This window comes from Myotis daubentonii, chromosome 8 (assembly GCF_963259705.1).
Source record: "Myotis daubentonii chromosome 8, mMyoDau2.1, whole genome shotgun sequence".
Classification (NCBI taxonomy): Eukaryota; Metazoa; Chordata; class Mammalia; order Chiroptera; family Vespertilionidae; genus Myotis; species Myotis daubentonii.
Genome location: NC_081847.1, coordinates 42,351,013 through 42,367,577, shown reverse-complemented (window position 1 = coordinate 42,367,577; position 16,565 = coordinate 42,351,013). Strand labels below are relative to the sequence as shown.

General features: G+C 43.6%; 1 protein-coding gene across 3 annotated transcripts in view; it reads left to right on the top strand.

Moving 5' to 3' along the window:
• The window catches only part of ATP8B1 (ATPase phospholipid transporting 8B1), a 113,875-nt gene extending 108,100 nt beyond the window's left edge, over positions 1 to 5,775 (top strand). For all 3 annotated transcript variants that reach the window (XM_059706194.1, XM_059706192.1, XM_059706193.1), the window contains 3 exons: positions 97 to 235; positions 2,472 to 2,602; positions 4,114 to 5,775. In XM_059706194.1, the coding sequence (XP_059562177.1) occupies positions 97 to 235; positions 2,472 to 2,602; positions 4,114 to 4,338 (495 nt within the window). In that variant the 3' untranslated portion in view covers positions 4,339 to 5,775. The remainder of the gene's footprint in view (positions 1 to 96; positions 236 to 2,471; positions 2,603 to 4,113) is intronic.
• Positions 5,776 to 16,565: the final 10,790 nt, after the last annotated feature.

Sequence of the window (16,565 nt, the reverse complement as noted above, 5' to 3'; positions counted from 1 at the left end):
CCGAGTTGCTGAATTCTGTTTTTCAGAATCCTTAGATCCTTTATTTCTGTTAACTCCGCAAAGTGAATGCTCTGTTTTTCTCTGGTTTCCCAACAGATTGGCTTGGATACTTCTTACTGGACTTTTGTGAATGCTTTTTCAATTTTTGGAAGCATTGCGCTTTATTTTGGCATCATGTTTGACTTACATAGTGCTGGCATACATGTTCTCTTTCCGTCTGCATTTAAATTTACAGGTTGGTATTTTCTTTCTAAATTCCAAAAATAAATGTACAGAAAAATATCAAATTGTAAGTTATTACTAGGGAAAATTAATGTCCTGAGAAGAAATTGAATGGTGATATTTGGAAGGGTGGTAATGTGATGTGAGGAAAGCAAATTAAAATAAACTTAAAATATAATTGTGTATCTGCTAAGTTAGATAAAAGCTCCCCGCCCCAGTAAAACCTAATATTGGTAGCTTATTGGGGAACAGAATACATGTATTGCTGGTAGCACAATAATACAGTTTAATTATTCCAAAACACTATCTGGGGGAAAAATGAACTATTCAATTTTTTGTACACTTTGACAAGTATTTCCACTTGGGGAAAATACTCTAAGGTAAAACACATCAAATTTTGGAAAGGTAATCTGTACAAACATTGTATCACAGCATTTCTAATTATGTTTTGAAAATGGAAATAACCCAAAGACCTAAGAATATAAAATCAGCTAATCCAAGTACAAATCCCATATGATAGAATTCCAGAACTCAAAAGTGGGCTACATTGCCCAGATGGTATGGCTCAGTGGTTGAGTGTCAACCTATGAACCAGGAGGTCACAGACCAACTCCCATTCAGGGCACATGCCCAGGTTTCGGGCTCAGTCCCTAGTGAGGGGCGTGCAGGAGGCAGCCAATTGCTGATTCTCTTTCATAATTGATGTTTCTATCTCTCCCTCTCCTTTCCTTGCTGAAAAAAATTTTTTAAATTATTTTTTAATATATTTTTATTTATTTCAGAGAGGAATGGAGAGGGAGAGAGAGATAGAAACATCAATGATGAGAGAGAATCATTGATCGGCTTCCTCCTGCATGTCCCCCACTGGGAATCAAGCCCACAACCCAGGCATGTGCCCTTGACCAGAATCGAACCTGGAACCTTTCTGTCCACAGGACAATGCTCCATCCACTGAGCCAAACCGGCTGAGGCTAAAAAAAAATTTGTTTTAAGTGGGCTACATTGGAGATATGTATTCAGAGCAATAAATAGTTACAGAAAATACAATAGTTTACAACTGTATAAAATATAGGACAAATTGACAAATGCTGGAATGAATTTGAGTTTATAAATATAAATATTATAAATAAATATCATGAATTGGAAATTATGAACTTCTTATTTTGAATAGAGTAGCTTGGATTTACAATGGCAAAAAAATCCCCATAAACTCGGTTTCCTGTAAAAGATTAGTTGTTTCTTTTTTTACAACCAGTTTTGGCTTGTAAAAGACGGTTGCTGTGGTAACCCTTTTCTTCTTGGGATTGAGATCATTTTTAAGATTACATTTTTCTTTAGTGACTTGGTTTTAAAATTTTAGTATCTAGTGACTTAGACTATTCCCATGGGGATTAGTTTTTAAACCCAGACACACTTTTCAGTGTAGAAACCACATTTAAAAAACTATACCTGAAACCTATATAACTTTATTAACTAATGTCACCCCAATATGTATATTCAATAAAAAATAAATTTTAAAAAAAGAACATTATTTTTAGAAACTTACAGTGTAAGTACAATGTTGTGTGAAAATTTTGGCTCTAGTTTTAAAATTGAGTAGTATCTGTGATGATCTGGTTGTATTATAGAAATGAATTGTTACTTCCTCTGACATCAACTAGAAGCCGAATTGCAGTGGAAAATGCCTGGATCTCGTCAGTCGGGTGTGGGTCTTAATTCGGGAGTTGCCATAGCTAGTTCTCTTATCTTGGGCAAGGTACTTCTTCATGACTCAATTCCCTTCCATCGCAAAGAGGGAATATTCATCTCTCAGAACTGATTACATGGCATGATCGTGTCATACACCTAAGATAAAGCCTAGCACACAAGTGGCAATATTAGTTAGTATTTGGAGTTTCAAACCAAAACTGTAAATAGGAAAGTGCTGTTTTAAGTTCCTAAAAAAATTCAGAAGTGTGGATTGCCTAATTCTGTATTTTTAATCAATGCACCCTATCAACAAATGCACTTTTCCCCCTTATTTGTTCACTTATGCATATTTGTCTTGTTCCAGAGACTTTAAGCAAAGCTAAATTTGGTAGGTAATCTGATTTTAAAACGTTGATTCCGTAAGCAGTGATGGGACGTTTTGGAAGGGTAATCTGCTTCTTGTAAAACTTCAACAGGGGATCCATTTATGGACGATGGAACAGGACCTGTGTCCTTAGGATGGGAGGGCCCCTGTGACTCTTTCTCCATGTTTCTTACAGGCACAGCTTCAAATGCTCTGAGACAGCCATACATTTGGTTGACCATCATTTTGACCGTGGCAGTGTGCTTACTGCCTGTCGTTGCCATCCGCTTCCTGTCCATGACCATTTGGCCATCAGAAAGTGATAAGGTATAGAAAAAATACTCTTTGTCCTAGCTCCGAGTTCCCCTCACAAAAATCAAAACAGCATTTCCTACCCTGGCTGGTTTGCTCAGTGGTTAGAGCATCAGCCTGCAGACAGAAGGGTCTTGGGTTCAATTCCAGGTCAAGGGCACATACATCAGTTGCAGGTTAGATCTCAGGCCCTAGTCGGGGCATGAGCAGGAGGCAACCAAGAGATGTGTCTCTCTCACATCGATGTTTCTCTCTCTCCTCTGCTCCCTCTCTTCCACTCCCTCTAAAAAAAAAAAATCAATGGGAAAAATATTATTGGGTAAGGATTAAAAGAAAAAAGCATTACTTAAAAACAGCTTTCCTACACAAGTCTAAGCTTTTCGGAAGTTTGGTATGAACATTTTTTTATGACTACTATTTCTTTAACACCATCTTGCAAATAAGTCCTTTGGGGTAGGCATTTTTGTTTGCTCGCTTTTTGTTACAAAAATTATCAAACCTGAAAGGAAAAATGGCATAGAACCCCCATATATCTATCTCTCAATTTAACAATTGCACTACTAACATTCTGCCATGCAAATAGGTTCGGGTTTCTTTCTTCTTTTAAAGAAAAATGTCACCTTGTAGCTAGATCCTTTGAGATACAAGAAAGCTGTGGCTGAACAATAATGTGGCTAAACAACTCGCATAATAATTAGCAGGCTTTAGGCTCTGTGGATGAGCAATTTAATGCCATCAAAAAGTACTGGGGTTCTTTTAATCTCTCCCCTCTGCTGTTTTCATCTTGAAGTGAAAGGATGGATCTACAGCAGTTCCAGCATCGCTGCATCCTGACATGTCTATATCCACGGAATTACTCTATCATTTTCCCTTTAGGAGCCTGGAGACTTTTCCTGGAAGGGCCGGCCCACTTTCCTCCAGTCTCATTGGCCAGAATTAAGCCACATGCTCATTCCTGGCCTGTACCAAGCAAGGGAGATCAGTCAGTCCCAACCCTGGGAGTGGCACAGGTCCCAGGAGGAATGCAGCTGTATGGAGCACAGGGTACCTGAATGAATTCAGTTTCCATCAGAGAGTAGGTGCTAGGTAGGCAACCTGCATAACCCCTGGATCTCCCTTTTCCACTGACAAGTGTGTGCAGTAACAACGAGGGAAAGAATTTCCTCCTGAACCCGAATCAGTCTGATTTAGGAATTGGAAAGAGCACGAGCTTAGGAGCTTAGGTTACCCATCTTCTAGCTCCAAGATCTAAACCTCACATCCTCACTTAACACTTCTAATCTATCTCTCTCTCTATCTCTAGCCCTTCCCCCCTTCCCCTTTCCCTCCCTCCCTCCCTTCCTCCCCATTTTCTCATCTATAAAGTGAGGGTGGTGATGCCCGCCTCAGCATGTTGTGGGAAAGCCTGTTATAGGTCCTCCATTAACATTTGATCCTGTGCCTGTCCTGTTAGCCAGACTTCTGCCTTCATCTCCATTCCGTCAGCCCGTTCGGTTTAGCCTTGACCCATCTCTCTCCCTCTGTAGATTCAGAAGCATCGCAAACGATTAAAAGCAGAAGAGCAGTGGAAGCGGCGGCCATACGTGTTCCGTCGTGGCATGTCCTCCAGGCGCTCGGCCTACGCCTTCTCCCACCAGCGGGGTTACGCGGACCTCATCTCCACGGGGCGCAGCATCCGCAAGAAGCGCTCGCCCCTGGACGCAATCATCGCTGATGGGACGGCAGAATACAGGCGAACTGTGGAGAGTTGATGCACGGGCCTCAAACTGCCTGGAGCAAAACAATCACCCAGAGGAAACGTCTTGCTTTTTGTTTTTGTATGAAACTCTCAGGACTAGTTTTAAAAAACTGAACTTGGCACACGGATTTTGAAGACATAATCTTGTTGACAAACTACTTGGGTTGGACTATGAAGCAATAGCAAAGCCAAGAATACCTTTTTAAAAGTCCTATTGTTCAACTGTTTATGTTCATTAGGATTCAAAGGGAAGTTTGTAAGCCAGTCTCAATCTAGAACAGAATTAGAAAACGGTCTTGTATTTCAATTCAAATGGTATTGCATCATAAAATTTGAATTCAATATTTCAGTCTGGGATCTTAAACGAGAATTTCCCTGAGGGATATATATATATATGCCACCTTGTAACCAAGATCTTTCATTTATGATGGTAGTGAGGAAAGATTCATGAATGTTCATCACCTGGAGCTCAGTGGTCCAAGGCTTTTTCAGAATTGTCAAGGGGCTAATGGTTCATGTTCTCAAATTGGTTTAATAATTCAATCAAAGAAAATGACTTCAGATTTCATAAGTACAAGGTTTTAGTCTGTTTTAAGGTTAAAAAAGCACATTGCATACCTTTACTCTTACTATTCCATATTACTTTAGCCACTTCCTGTAGTTCTGGGTGAGTTTGTCCCCTACTTTCTTAAAAAAAAAAAAAAGAAAAGAAAAGGATTTAAATATATATGGGCTTTTAAAAAAAAAAGTTTAAAAAAACTGAGGATATCAGTGATAAATTAAAAAATATTTTGCAAAGCTTTCTTTTGAAAAGCAAACTTTGTGCCTACCTATATGTATTTTGTAAGAGACTTTACTATATGTAAAGTATTTAACAGAGACCTCATTCTTTTATACTTGTTAGATCTTGAGAGAAAAGGGCTGTTGGTAGCTACATTTCTAATACTGCGAGGCAAAAGTTATTTTTCCAGAAGCTTTTCTCATTCTGTTTTTCAGTTTTCATATTTTCGTGAAGATGCAGAAGTGTTTTCAATGATTCTGTCTGTTAGGCTGTGAACATTCACAGTACCTGTCCCATTGAATTCCTATGAGGAAATCTCAGCATGTACATCATTCACTTTCTAGGTATGATTAAAGAATGTATGGCTCTTTATGGAAGCAAATTTCTGAAAGTTTACAATTTCTCTTTATCTTGTAAATTTTTTAAAAATTGTAAGTGGTTTTGTGTGTGTGTGTGTTTGTAAAGAAAAGTTAGCTTGTGTAATTGTTTCAGATTTCTCTCCCATTTTGTGAATTGTGGGAAAGGTTGAGAATGCAAATGTGTCAAAGACTTATGTTGCGGGGTGCAATATTAACAATTTTAAAATTGCTTTGGATAAATTATTTCTACATTCTGTAAATCTGAGATTTAATGTATATTTTTGTTTAAAAAATAAATGATTTAGTAAAATCTTTGGAAAATATAATCATTTAAAATATCTTTTAAGTTGGGTTATTTATTTTACAGTTGTATAGATGACATAAGAATCTAAGCCTGCAAAATTTCTACAGGAACTACGGGGTCCTCAGGTGGTGAGAAATAAAGGTAGGGGCAGAGTACTAGGTGTTAGGGGAGAAGTGACTGAGAAAAGGTGATCAGACTTTGAAGTCTCAGGGTATGGGTTCATAAACGTAGTTGATAAAACAATGGCAGAGTTGAGAGAATTAACTCCAATTTTTTTTTTTCCCTACAACTTCTTTATTTATTTATTTATTTATTTTAAATTTTATTTTTAATCTTTATTGTTCAGACTATTACATTTGTTCCTCTTTCCCCCCCCCCCATAACTCCCCTCCTCTCAGTTCCCGCCCCACCCTCCGCCCTCACTCCCCACCCACTGTCCTCATCCATAGGTGCACAATTTTTGTCCAGTCTCTTCCCGAATCTACCACACCCCTTTCCCCCCCAAGAATAGTCAGTCCATTCCCTTTCTATGTTCCTGATTCTATTATAATCACCAGTTCATTCTGTTCATCAGATTATTTATTCACTTGATTCTTAGATTCACTTGTTGATAGATGCATATTTGTTGTTCATAATTTGTATCTTTACCTTTTTCTTCCTCTTCCTCTTCTTAAAGGATACCTTTCAGCATTTCATATAATCCTGGTTTGGTGGTGATGAACTCCTTTAGCTTTTCCTTATCTGTGAAGCTCTTTATCTGACCTTCAATTCTGAATGATAGCTTTGCTGGATAAAGTAATCTTGGTTGTAGGTTCTTGGTATTCATCACTTTGAATATTTCTTGCCACTCCCTTCTGGCCTGCAAAGTTTCTGTTGAGAAATCAGCTGACAGTCGTATGGGTATTCCCTTGTAGGTAACTGGGTTTCTTTCTCTTGCTGCTTTTAAGATTCTCTCTTTGTCTTTTGCTCTTGGCATTTTAATTATGATGTGTCTTGGTGTGGTCCTCTTTGGATTCCTTTTGTTTGGGGTTCTCTGCGCTTCTTGGACCTGTAAGTCCATTTCTTTCACCAGGTGGGGGAAGTTTTCTGTCATTATTTCTTCAAATAGGTTTTCAATATCTTGCTCTCTCTCATCTTCTGGCACCCCTATAATTCTGATGTTGGTACGCTTGAAGCTGTCCCAGAGGCTCCTTACACTATCCTCGCATTTTTGGATTCTTTTTTCATTTTGCTTTTCCGGTTGGATGTTTTTTGCTTCCTCGCATTTCAAATCATTGACTTGATTCTTGCGCTCCTCTGGTCTGCTGTCGGGCGTCTGTATAATATTCGTTATTTCAGTCCGTGTATGCTTAATTTCTAGTTGGTTCCCCAATATAACATCGAGGGTCTCATTAGATTTCTTGAGGGTCTCACAACATTTATCGGCGGTCTCACCAGTCTTTTCGAGGGCCTTACTAAGTTTATCGGCAGCTTCTAGACAGTTCTTAAGAGACCTTAAAAGTGTGGTTCTGAACTCAATATCCTCCATTGACAGTTTTGTCCTGTTTCTTTGTCTCCGCATTTTTTATGCTTTCTTGGTACACCCCCTAGTGGTCTTTGTGTGCAGTCTTGTTGCCTTTAAGCCTTGATTGATGTCAGCAATACCGGGGGTGATTTGACCTCCAGGCTAACTGGCTATGAGAGTCTGCTGGGTCTGCAGTGGGAGGGCTTCTGTGCTGGATCTCTAAGGCGGTGCTAATCTAGCCTTTGCCTGAGGCTATCCGGCAAATGGTTCTGCGCAGGGCTTGGGCGGGGCGGGTCCCAGGGGATCTACAGGGCTGGCCGGAGCTAGCAGTTATGGCTGCTCTCAGTTCCTTCCCCAGGGGCTCTGCCTCTCAGAGTCCCAGCAATGGCTGCAAACCTCGGAGAGAAAGCTGCCTTTGAGTTCCAACCGAAGCCAGACAGTCCCGCTTCTCCCGTTTGAGTCTTGCTCCCCAGAGACTCGCCCGGATCTGGAGCTCAGAGTCTGAAACTCCCTCCCGATTGAAAACAACAACCGCGCCCTCCGCCACCAGCCCGCTCCGCGCGCGCACTTCGCACCTGAGTATTTCACTTCAGCACTGCGCCTCCTCTGAGTCTGGGCATGATATTCTCTTTCCTCCTAGTTGTAGAATTTCCACTCAGCCAGCCTTCCTGTGGTTTTGGATGATGTCCGTTCTGTCCTTTAGTTTTATCTCTGAAGTGGTTGTTCGAGGCAGCGATCTCCTGCGTTAACCTACGCCGCCATCTTGGTTTCTCCCTAACTCCAATTTTAAAAAAAAATTTTACTGTGGGTCTCATGCTATGAGCATCACTTGATAAGGAGAAATCGCTCATGAAAGGCAGAGTCAATAGATGTGGTACCCAACCTTCAGCAACCACTCTGATCACTCAGCAGCCCTCATCCTGGAGGCAAGAGCTCCACCACGAGCAACCCGTTAAAGGCTCAGGTGATGGTAAGCCTTCTTTCAGCAACATTTTTAAGTTTAGGTATGTATATTATTTTGTTTTATTTTAGATATAATGCTACTGCACACTTAATGGACTACATTATAGTGTAAACATAACTTTTATATGCACTGGGAAACCAATAAATTAGTGTGACTTGCTTTATTGTAACATTCTCTTATGACAGTGCTCTGGAACCAAGCCTGCACTATCAACAAGGGAGGCCTGTGTATCATTTATACTTCAAAGGAAGCTGTGAGAGAGAGAGAGAGAGAGAGAGAGAGAGAGAGAGAGAGAGAGAGAGAGAGAGGTGGGTAGTGAGACTTTTAAAAATTGAATTTTCTTTTTAAACTTCTTTAGTGTTTTTTTTTTTAAATATATTTTATTGATTTTTTACAGAGAGGAAGGGAGAGGGATAGAGAGTTAGAAACATCGATGGGAGAGAAACATCGATCAGCTGCCTCTTGCACACTTCCTACTGGGGATGTGCCTGCAACCAAAGTACATGCCCTTGGCCAGAATCAAACCTGGGACCTTTCAGTCTGCAGGCTGACGCTCTAGCCACTGAGCCAAACCGGTTAGGGCAACTTCTTTAGTTTTGAACCATATGAATATATTATCAACTCCAAAAATTAAATAACAATAAAAATGGTTATTAAGCTAAAAAATATATGGTAGTTTGAGTTGGTATTTTTCCCACTTAATATTACAAATCCTCTCAAACTTAGAATCTCCCTAGCCCACAAATTTCTAGAGCAGCAACCCACAGCTCTCTACTTTGCCCCTTTGGGTGACCTGGGTAGCATCCTGTTCATGGTTATAGACTGAGCAGTGGGCTTTGTTAGGCCATTTATATGCAAACAAGTTTCCTTTGCCTTCAGAAAAGCCTGGGTAACATTTTTTTTAAATATATTTTTATTGATTTCAGAGAGGGAGTGAGAGATAGAAACATCAATGATGAGGGAGACTCTGATTGGCTGCCTCATGCAGGCCCCCTACTGGGGATGGAGCCCCACAACCCCAGCATATGCCCTGACCAGGATTCGAACCGTAACCTTCTGAGCCACCCCAGCTGGGCCTTTATATATATATATACTAGAGGCCCAGCGCACAGATTTGTGTGGGAGAGAGGGGGTCCCTCAGCCTGGTCTGTGCCCTCTCGCAATCCAGGACCCCTCCGGGGAATGCAGAGTGCGCCAAGTGGCAGGCGGCCAGAGAGGAGCAAAGCCCGGGCTGGGTGCCATGCTGCTAGCGCTCATCCCAGCCCGCTGCACCTGCTGCCGCCACTGCTCGGTAGTGCTGCCACGGAGTCAGGAGAGACTCCCGCCGCTGCAGCTGCGCCAGCCAGCCATGAGCCTGGCTTCTGGCTGAGGGTCGCTCCCCCTGTGGGAGCACACTGACTACCACAGGGCAGCTCCTGCCTTGAGCATCTTGCCCCCTGGTGGTCAGTGTGCATCATAGCAACTGGTCATTCTAGTTGTTCTAGTTGTTTGGTCATAATGGTTGCTTAGGCATAGATAGATAGATAGATAGATAGATAGATAGATAGATAGATAGATAAATAGATTTTTTTTATTGATTTATGAGGAAAAAGCCTGGGAAACACATCTTAAGGTCATGTCACAGAAGTGGAAACTCCAACAGTATTTGAGAGAATGTTCCAGCTTGAAAGACCAGTACAGATCTGTCTTTATGCTGTCCAAACAGCAGCTAAGATGACACAGGTAATAGTAAGATGCACAGGAAGAAATCACTGTTTAAAAATTATCAGGAATTTGGCCTCAAAATGAACAAAATCCTAATGCAGCTCTTTACAATAATATAAGATGAAGGGAAATTCTAACATGGAGAGAAATCCAAGCTGCTCAACCAAGGATGGTGGTTAGAACTTAGGATGCTCCTGCCAAATTCAGGATATGGGTTACTCACTCCAGATAACCTGTTCAGGATCTCCAGTTGGAGAGATTACCAATGTTCCTTTTGGCCCTGATACTGTTAAGCAGTATCACCCTGGAAGTGCTGTCATAAACCCTGGAATGTCTCCCTGTGTCCGGCTCTCACCCGGGGATTTAATCTCCACCCGGGGATTAAGGATATTGGATCAGGCTTGTGAGGCCAACATGGGAGAGTTCTTTAGTCTAGCATTTCTCGTGAGGAAACAATTCTCTTAGGTGCTCAACCTTTAGAAAAGAGGTTGATTTGCCCACTGGGAGTCATCTTGCAGTTTCATTCTAAAGTGGTTCTGCTGAGCCAAGGTGCATAATGAATAAGCCAGTCTATGGAAATCCTATAGGAGGTTTCGGGTTACCATCTGCTTTGGGATTCCACCTGCCTTCAGCTCCCTTAGTTAAACTTTGTGTGACCAACATGAAGATATATGCTTATTGAAGTGGAATAAAGTATCACTAAGGACTGTTTCTAAAGGTAGAGTTTTGGTTCAAGTTTCTGGAAAAACTTGCATCAAGATTTTATCATTGCAAACATCTTGAATAAATTCGGACCAAGAAGAGCTCTTTTCCATTATCTGCGTATGTTCAAGACTAGGACATTCCTTAGGATTTTGTGACTTGAGGTGAAAATACTTTAATGACCTGCTCCACCAGCAAAAAGTCTCTTACATCAAGAAATCAGCAGCAGGGCCTCGGAGACCCTCGGGCCTCATCTCTTGCTAAACTGATGCGATGATTGTGCTCTTCAAACTAAGCTGGGCGAGTTCCTCCTCTTTGCTCAGAGGACACAACTCCTCCATTTGACTGCCCTCAACTTTCTTGAAGGTTATCCCAAAACCCACATTGTAACGAGGATAATGCAGTGCAGAAATTAGCTCAGGCTGATGGTAATTGTGTCTTCAGAAAGCAAGGCCTTGCCAGGGCACATGCAGCCTGCTGAGCATGTGGGGAAACTGGGGTGGATCCCAAGAGCAAAAGGAAGTCGTGGGAGGTTGCCAGCTGGAGGATGGAATGGTTGGGTTTGTGTTTGTAGGTGTTCGCCCCGGTTGGAGTGGAGATTAGACTGGAGAGGAGAGAGGGATCCGGAACACCGGAGGGAGGGTACTACTTGCGTTGTAGTAGAAGGAAGGGAAGGGCGTTGAAGCAGGAAAGTTTGAGGGCGTTAAGGGAGGGCTGTCAGAGAGCTCCTTTCTCACGGCATGATGGAGCAGACCGGTCACTAGCTGAGAGCCGGAGCAGAGGAAAGGATTGCGGAATCTTAGACATTCTGATTCTGGCCAGAATTCTCCAAGGCGAAGGGGTGGGGTGAGGGTGGGGAATGGGGCGGTGCACCAGCAGCCCTCACCACTTGGGTGAAAGATTAAAGGTTTGATTCATGCAGGAACAAAAGAATAACAGTAATTAACTATTAATACCAATTATATCCTAATTCACTAGGCTCACTAGATGCCAAGCACATACGAGGCATCTTTGCATACCAGATCTCTTATCAACCTCACAGCAACCTTTCCAGAGGATTATTATCATTTTACAGTAAAAAAAAAAAAAAAAAGTCTGCGGTGCCCTTCCAGGCACGGCTCAGTGGTTGAGCATCAACCTATGAACCAGGAGGTCACCGTCAGTTTCTGGTCAGGGCACCTGCTGGGGTTGGGGCTCAATTCCCAGTGTGAGGTGTGCAGGAGGCAGCCAATCGATGATTCTCTCTCATCGTTGATGTTTCCATCTCTCTCTCCCTCTTCCCTCCTCTGAAATCAATAAAAATATATTTTTTAAAAGGCGTCTGTGGCTTAGGTTAAGGAAACCGACCAGGTGGCGGAGTCCTGTGTCCTATGGTGATATACAGGCATACTTTAGGGAAGTTGTGGGTTCTGTTCCAGATCAATACAGTGAGTATCACCATAAAGCTCGCCTTCATCTTTTTGCAGGGGGCTGGGGGGGGAGGGGGGGGGTCTTGCCTTCAATTTGTTTAAAAACCGCAACATCTGTGGCGCGCAATAAAGCCGAGTGCAATGAAACGAGGTAGCTTGAGGATAAGCCCAGCTGAGGATTATTATTCAACCCCCCTAATGGGGGGCATGTAGCAGCACCTGAACATCTCATTCATCTTTGTTTTTTGGAAAAGACTCTAGAAAAAGAGCTTACAAGCAAGCAGTGCACAAACATAAAGGGGCCCGAAAATCACTGAAATAAATTAACCAGCAAACCTAGGTGCTGGCAATGACCTCTACAACAGGGAAGAAAGTTACGTTTTCAAGTCCTTAAATTAATGTTACCTCGTAACTATAAGTCCCACTTTTGTCTGCTGCCTCAAGCCGGGTTTAAATATTACTGAGATTGTTGGACATGTGGACGTCTTCGCTAATTAAGCGACCACTAGGCTGCTCCCCATCCCACCCCACCCCCGTTCCCGGCCCGGGGGATACAGAGGAGCGAGCCCTCAAGGCACTTAGTGATTTTTGCCTCTTCTGTCTCCAAAGACTGTTTTGAGGTGCAAATAACTGAAAAAGCTCTAAAGACACCTGTTGATTTGCTAGGAGATGGGCCCGGAGAGCCGTGTTCCGGCGACCCGCGCAGCCTGAGGGTCCGCTCCTCGCCCGCAGGAGGGCCAGGCAGCCGGAGAGGCAGGACCGGGAGGGGAGCGCGGAAGTGGCCCAGAGAAAACGTGGCGGCGGCAGCGTCGCGTCACCTGAGCGCAAGCCGGCGGCCGCTACGGTGGCCCCTGGGAGTCAATACGCTTTTAGGACGGCGATTCGCATCCAGCGCCAGCTGGAGCCAAAGGGGCATCAACCCCGAGACTGGGGCAACCCTGAGTGGGCGGGGAGGTGGAGCGCAAAGGGGCGCGGGAAGAGGGCGCCCCGCGCTGGCCAGAGTCGGAGGAGGAGACGGAAGAGCAATAGCTATTCATGCAATTCATTCCATGTATGCACGCGTTCATCGGCACCTACAAACTTCAGTTTGTTCTTGGAAGTGACCCTGTCAACGACGCTGTAGGGAAAGTTCTGCTTCCAGAGGGAGGTTGGACTAAAGGAGACTAAAAGATAGTTATCAATCGCTTGCTGAGGGCGAGGCTCTGTGCTAAATGCCCTGGAAGGATGCCAGGAACGCATTTTACCTACAATCCAGTGGGGACATGTAAGGGCCTGGGAGACCCAGTGAGCACAGGCAAGTACATGCGGGATGTGGGCAGATAAGAGAGAATCCCACTGGGAAAGAGGCGGTGCAACCCCACCACTTTTTATTTATTACGGAGGGAGCGCGGGAGGTAAAGGCTGATGGTGGTGAGCAGAGGGGATGGTCTGCAGGAGCTGTGTTCCCTAAAGATTCCTGCCTTTTAGTTTCAGGGCAGGTCAAAGACATCGCAGTTATTTTATGTAAATGAAATACCTGGAGACTTCTTTGAAACCAATAAACATACAAAAAAATAACAATATGCATCCCACTATGGGGGAGATTGCACCTTGCATTGGCTACTGGTTTACGGCATAGATGTCACTCATTGAATGTAATAACTAAAAATAATAGCAGCTGTTCTCTGTTAAGCCAACTGCTTCTGGGTAATGGGGCATGCATCAGTCTATTGTTGCAACAATAAAGCTGTGTAACAAAATGCTGCAAAACTCAGAGGCAGCACAGCAATCATTTTTCCTCACTCACATCTAGGGGTCTGTTGATCTGGCCTGAGTTCAGTTGGGCTTGCCTCCAAGCTGCAGGTTCTCACCTTCCTTGGACCAGTGGGTCGATTGGGGTATGTTCTCGTGATGATGGCAGAAGCTAGAAAATAAGCTCAAGTGTACAAACACAGTTGAAAGCTTTCACTGCATCACATATCCCACGGGCAAAGAAAATCCACATGGCCAGACACTACATAAATGAAGCAGGGAAGTATATTTCTCCCATGTAAGAAAGGGGAGCATGTGTGAACATTTAAAACAATAACCTAATTTAACACTGGCCCATGATTAGACCAGTGAACTCCACAGGTGTGAGCCCATCGTCACACTTCCCTCCCTGAAACGTGTTCCCTGGCTAGAGAAGGTAGTATGTTCATGGAGATGGACTCAGCATTCTGTTAGTCCACAGGTGCTGGTGCTGCAGGCAAGGAGGGCACACCTCCACGTAGACTATGACTATACTCGAGAGGCATATTGTTGCCTCCTCCTCTAGGGGTCTAATGTAAAAAATCCACCCCCACCAGGTGGCCACCTGGTTCCCCCAAAGATTGGTGTCCTATCAGGTCCTCAAAGTTGGCTTCTGCTGTTGGCCAGTTGGGTGCTCTGCAGTGGCAGCAGCCAGACAGATCAGCCTGATGAAGGGCAGTCCATGAGGTCAGAGCCATGCATAACCTCCATCCTGTTACTATAGCCACTTTGCACATGGTTTCTTTGAGCAAACACTGGGGTGTTTGGGGACTAAGACCAATGTCCACAGATGACAGAGACCTGCTCCATGTTGAATGCCTTCTAATGGACATTGACATCGGACGATACATCCAATTTTATGGATCAGGTAAAACTAAATTCATGACGGGCCATTCAAATGCCAATCTTTTATTGCTACCTGACTGGAGCTGCAGCCAGCCTGCCATGAGGGAGCTGGGGTAATGAGTACCGACTTCCCCACCTCCCTCTACTCTTCCAACAGTGCTCCCCTTGGGTTGTATGGGACCAGACCCAGCGAGCCCACAGATGTGGTCCACAGAGGTCAGCCTCTAGAGGCACAGAACAGGATGAAGAGGAGAAATTCATTTGGATGGGCTGTGGTACGCAGCCCCTAAGATGATTCCCACTGAGCTCCACCTCCTGGTATTCACCCTCTGTGTAGTCCTTGGTCATGTTGCACTAGGGTTGGTCTTTGTGGCCAGTAGACTATAGCAGAAATGATGAAATGCCACTTTACCTATTAAGTTGCTATAGTAGGCAGCTAAGGTGGCCTCCATGACCCCTGCCTCCTAATATGCATGCCCTGGTTTAAAACCCTTTCTTTGAGTGTTGGCTGGACCGAGTGACTCGATTCTAATGAAGAGCACATGGTAAAGTGATGGGATATCACTTCTAAGAGTTGGCTGCAAGAGACTCTTGCCGTCTTGCTTGCTCTGATGACGCAAGCTGCCCTGTGGAGAACCCCACACAGCAAGGGACTGAGGGAGACCTCTGGCTAACAGCCCATAAGGAACTGATTCCTGTCAACACCCTCTTGAGTGAGCATGGAAAAGGACCCACCCCAGCTGAGACTTAAGAATCTTACATTTCAATGACTGCAACCCCTACTGACACCTTGATCGCAGTCTTTAGAGAGACCCTGAGCCAGAACCTCTAGCTAAGCCACTCCTGAATTCCTGACTCTCTGAAAGTATGTGAGGTCATAAATGTTTGTTGTTTTAAGGTCCTAAAGCTTGGGGTAATTGCTTTGTAGTTATAGATAATATGTGAGCAAGCAAAAAAAAAAAAAATTCAGGAAGGATGGAAGGGAAAATCTATGAAATCGAGTGAAATATTGAAGAAAAATATTTGGTTCATATTCTTGATAGACTTTGCACCTGTGTATAGAGTTATCTTTAGACTTTTTTTTATGAGAAAAATGTTTTCCTTTGGATCAAGGACAAACTCTGGTATTTCACTACGTTGAGAATATTTAAAGGCAGAACAAGAATTCCAACCAGGTTTGAAGCCCTAGTTCTTTTCACAACATTATTATGCCTCCCTATAGTGATCCTTATAACTTTAAATAAAAATATACCACAGCCCTGGCCAGTGTGGCTCAGTTGGTTGGGTGTCATCCTGTGCCTTTTGGATTCCCTGTCAGGGCACATGCAGGCATGGGGCTGCAGGAGGCCACCGATCGATGTTCTGTTCTCACATCGACATTTCTCCCTCTCCCTCTCCCTTCCTCTCTCTCTAAAAATCAATTTAAAATTATAATTATATATACCATTGTCCAAGTCATAAATACAGAAGTATGTTCATTAATTTAAGTTAGAAAGTCAAAGTGTCATATTTCAAAACAGGAAATGCATGTGAGCAAGGACTACTCTTATCTATGTTCCTCACGCCCACCCCCCACCCCACCTTATTGCTGGTGCTCAATACATCTAATGAGGAAGAAACTGAGGGTCCCTGTGACTTTGATTAAATTCAGTTTTAAATCCTAACTCTAAAAATCCTCTCTCTCTCTCTCCCCCTCAGAGACCCAGACTTCCACCCAGATAATCCGCAATCCGGAGGCAGCAGAAGACAGTGGCTGGGCCTTGAGCATTGGTCCCACAGTCCGGACCTCTGGCAGCCTGAAGATAACACCTCGCTTCAGGTCCGGAGCCCTAAGGTGGAACAACCCCTGGCTCCTTTCCCATGAGACCAGACAGAGGGACCCTGGAAAGGACCTCAG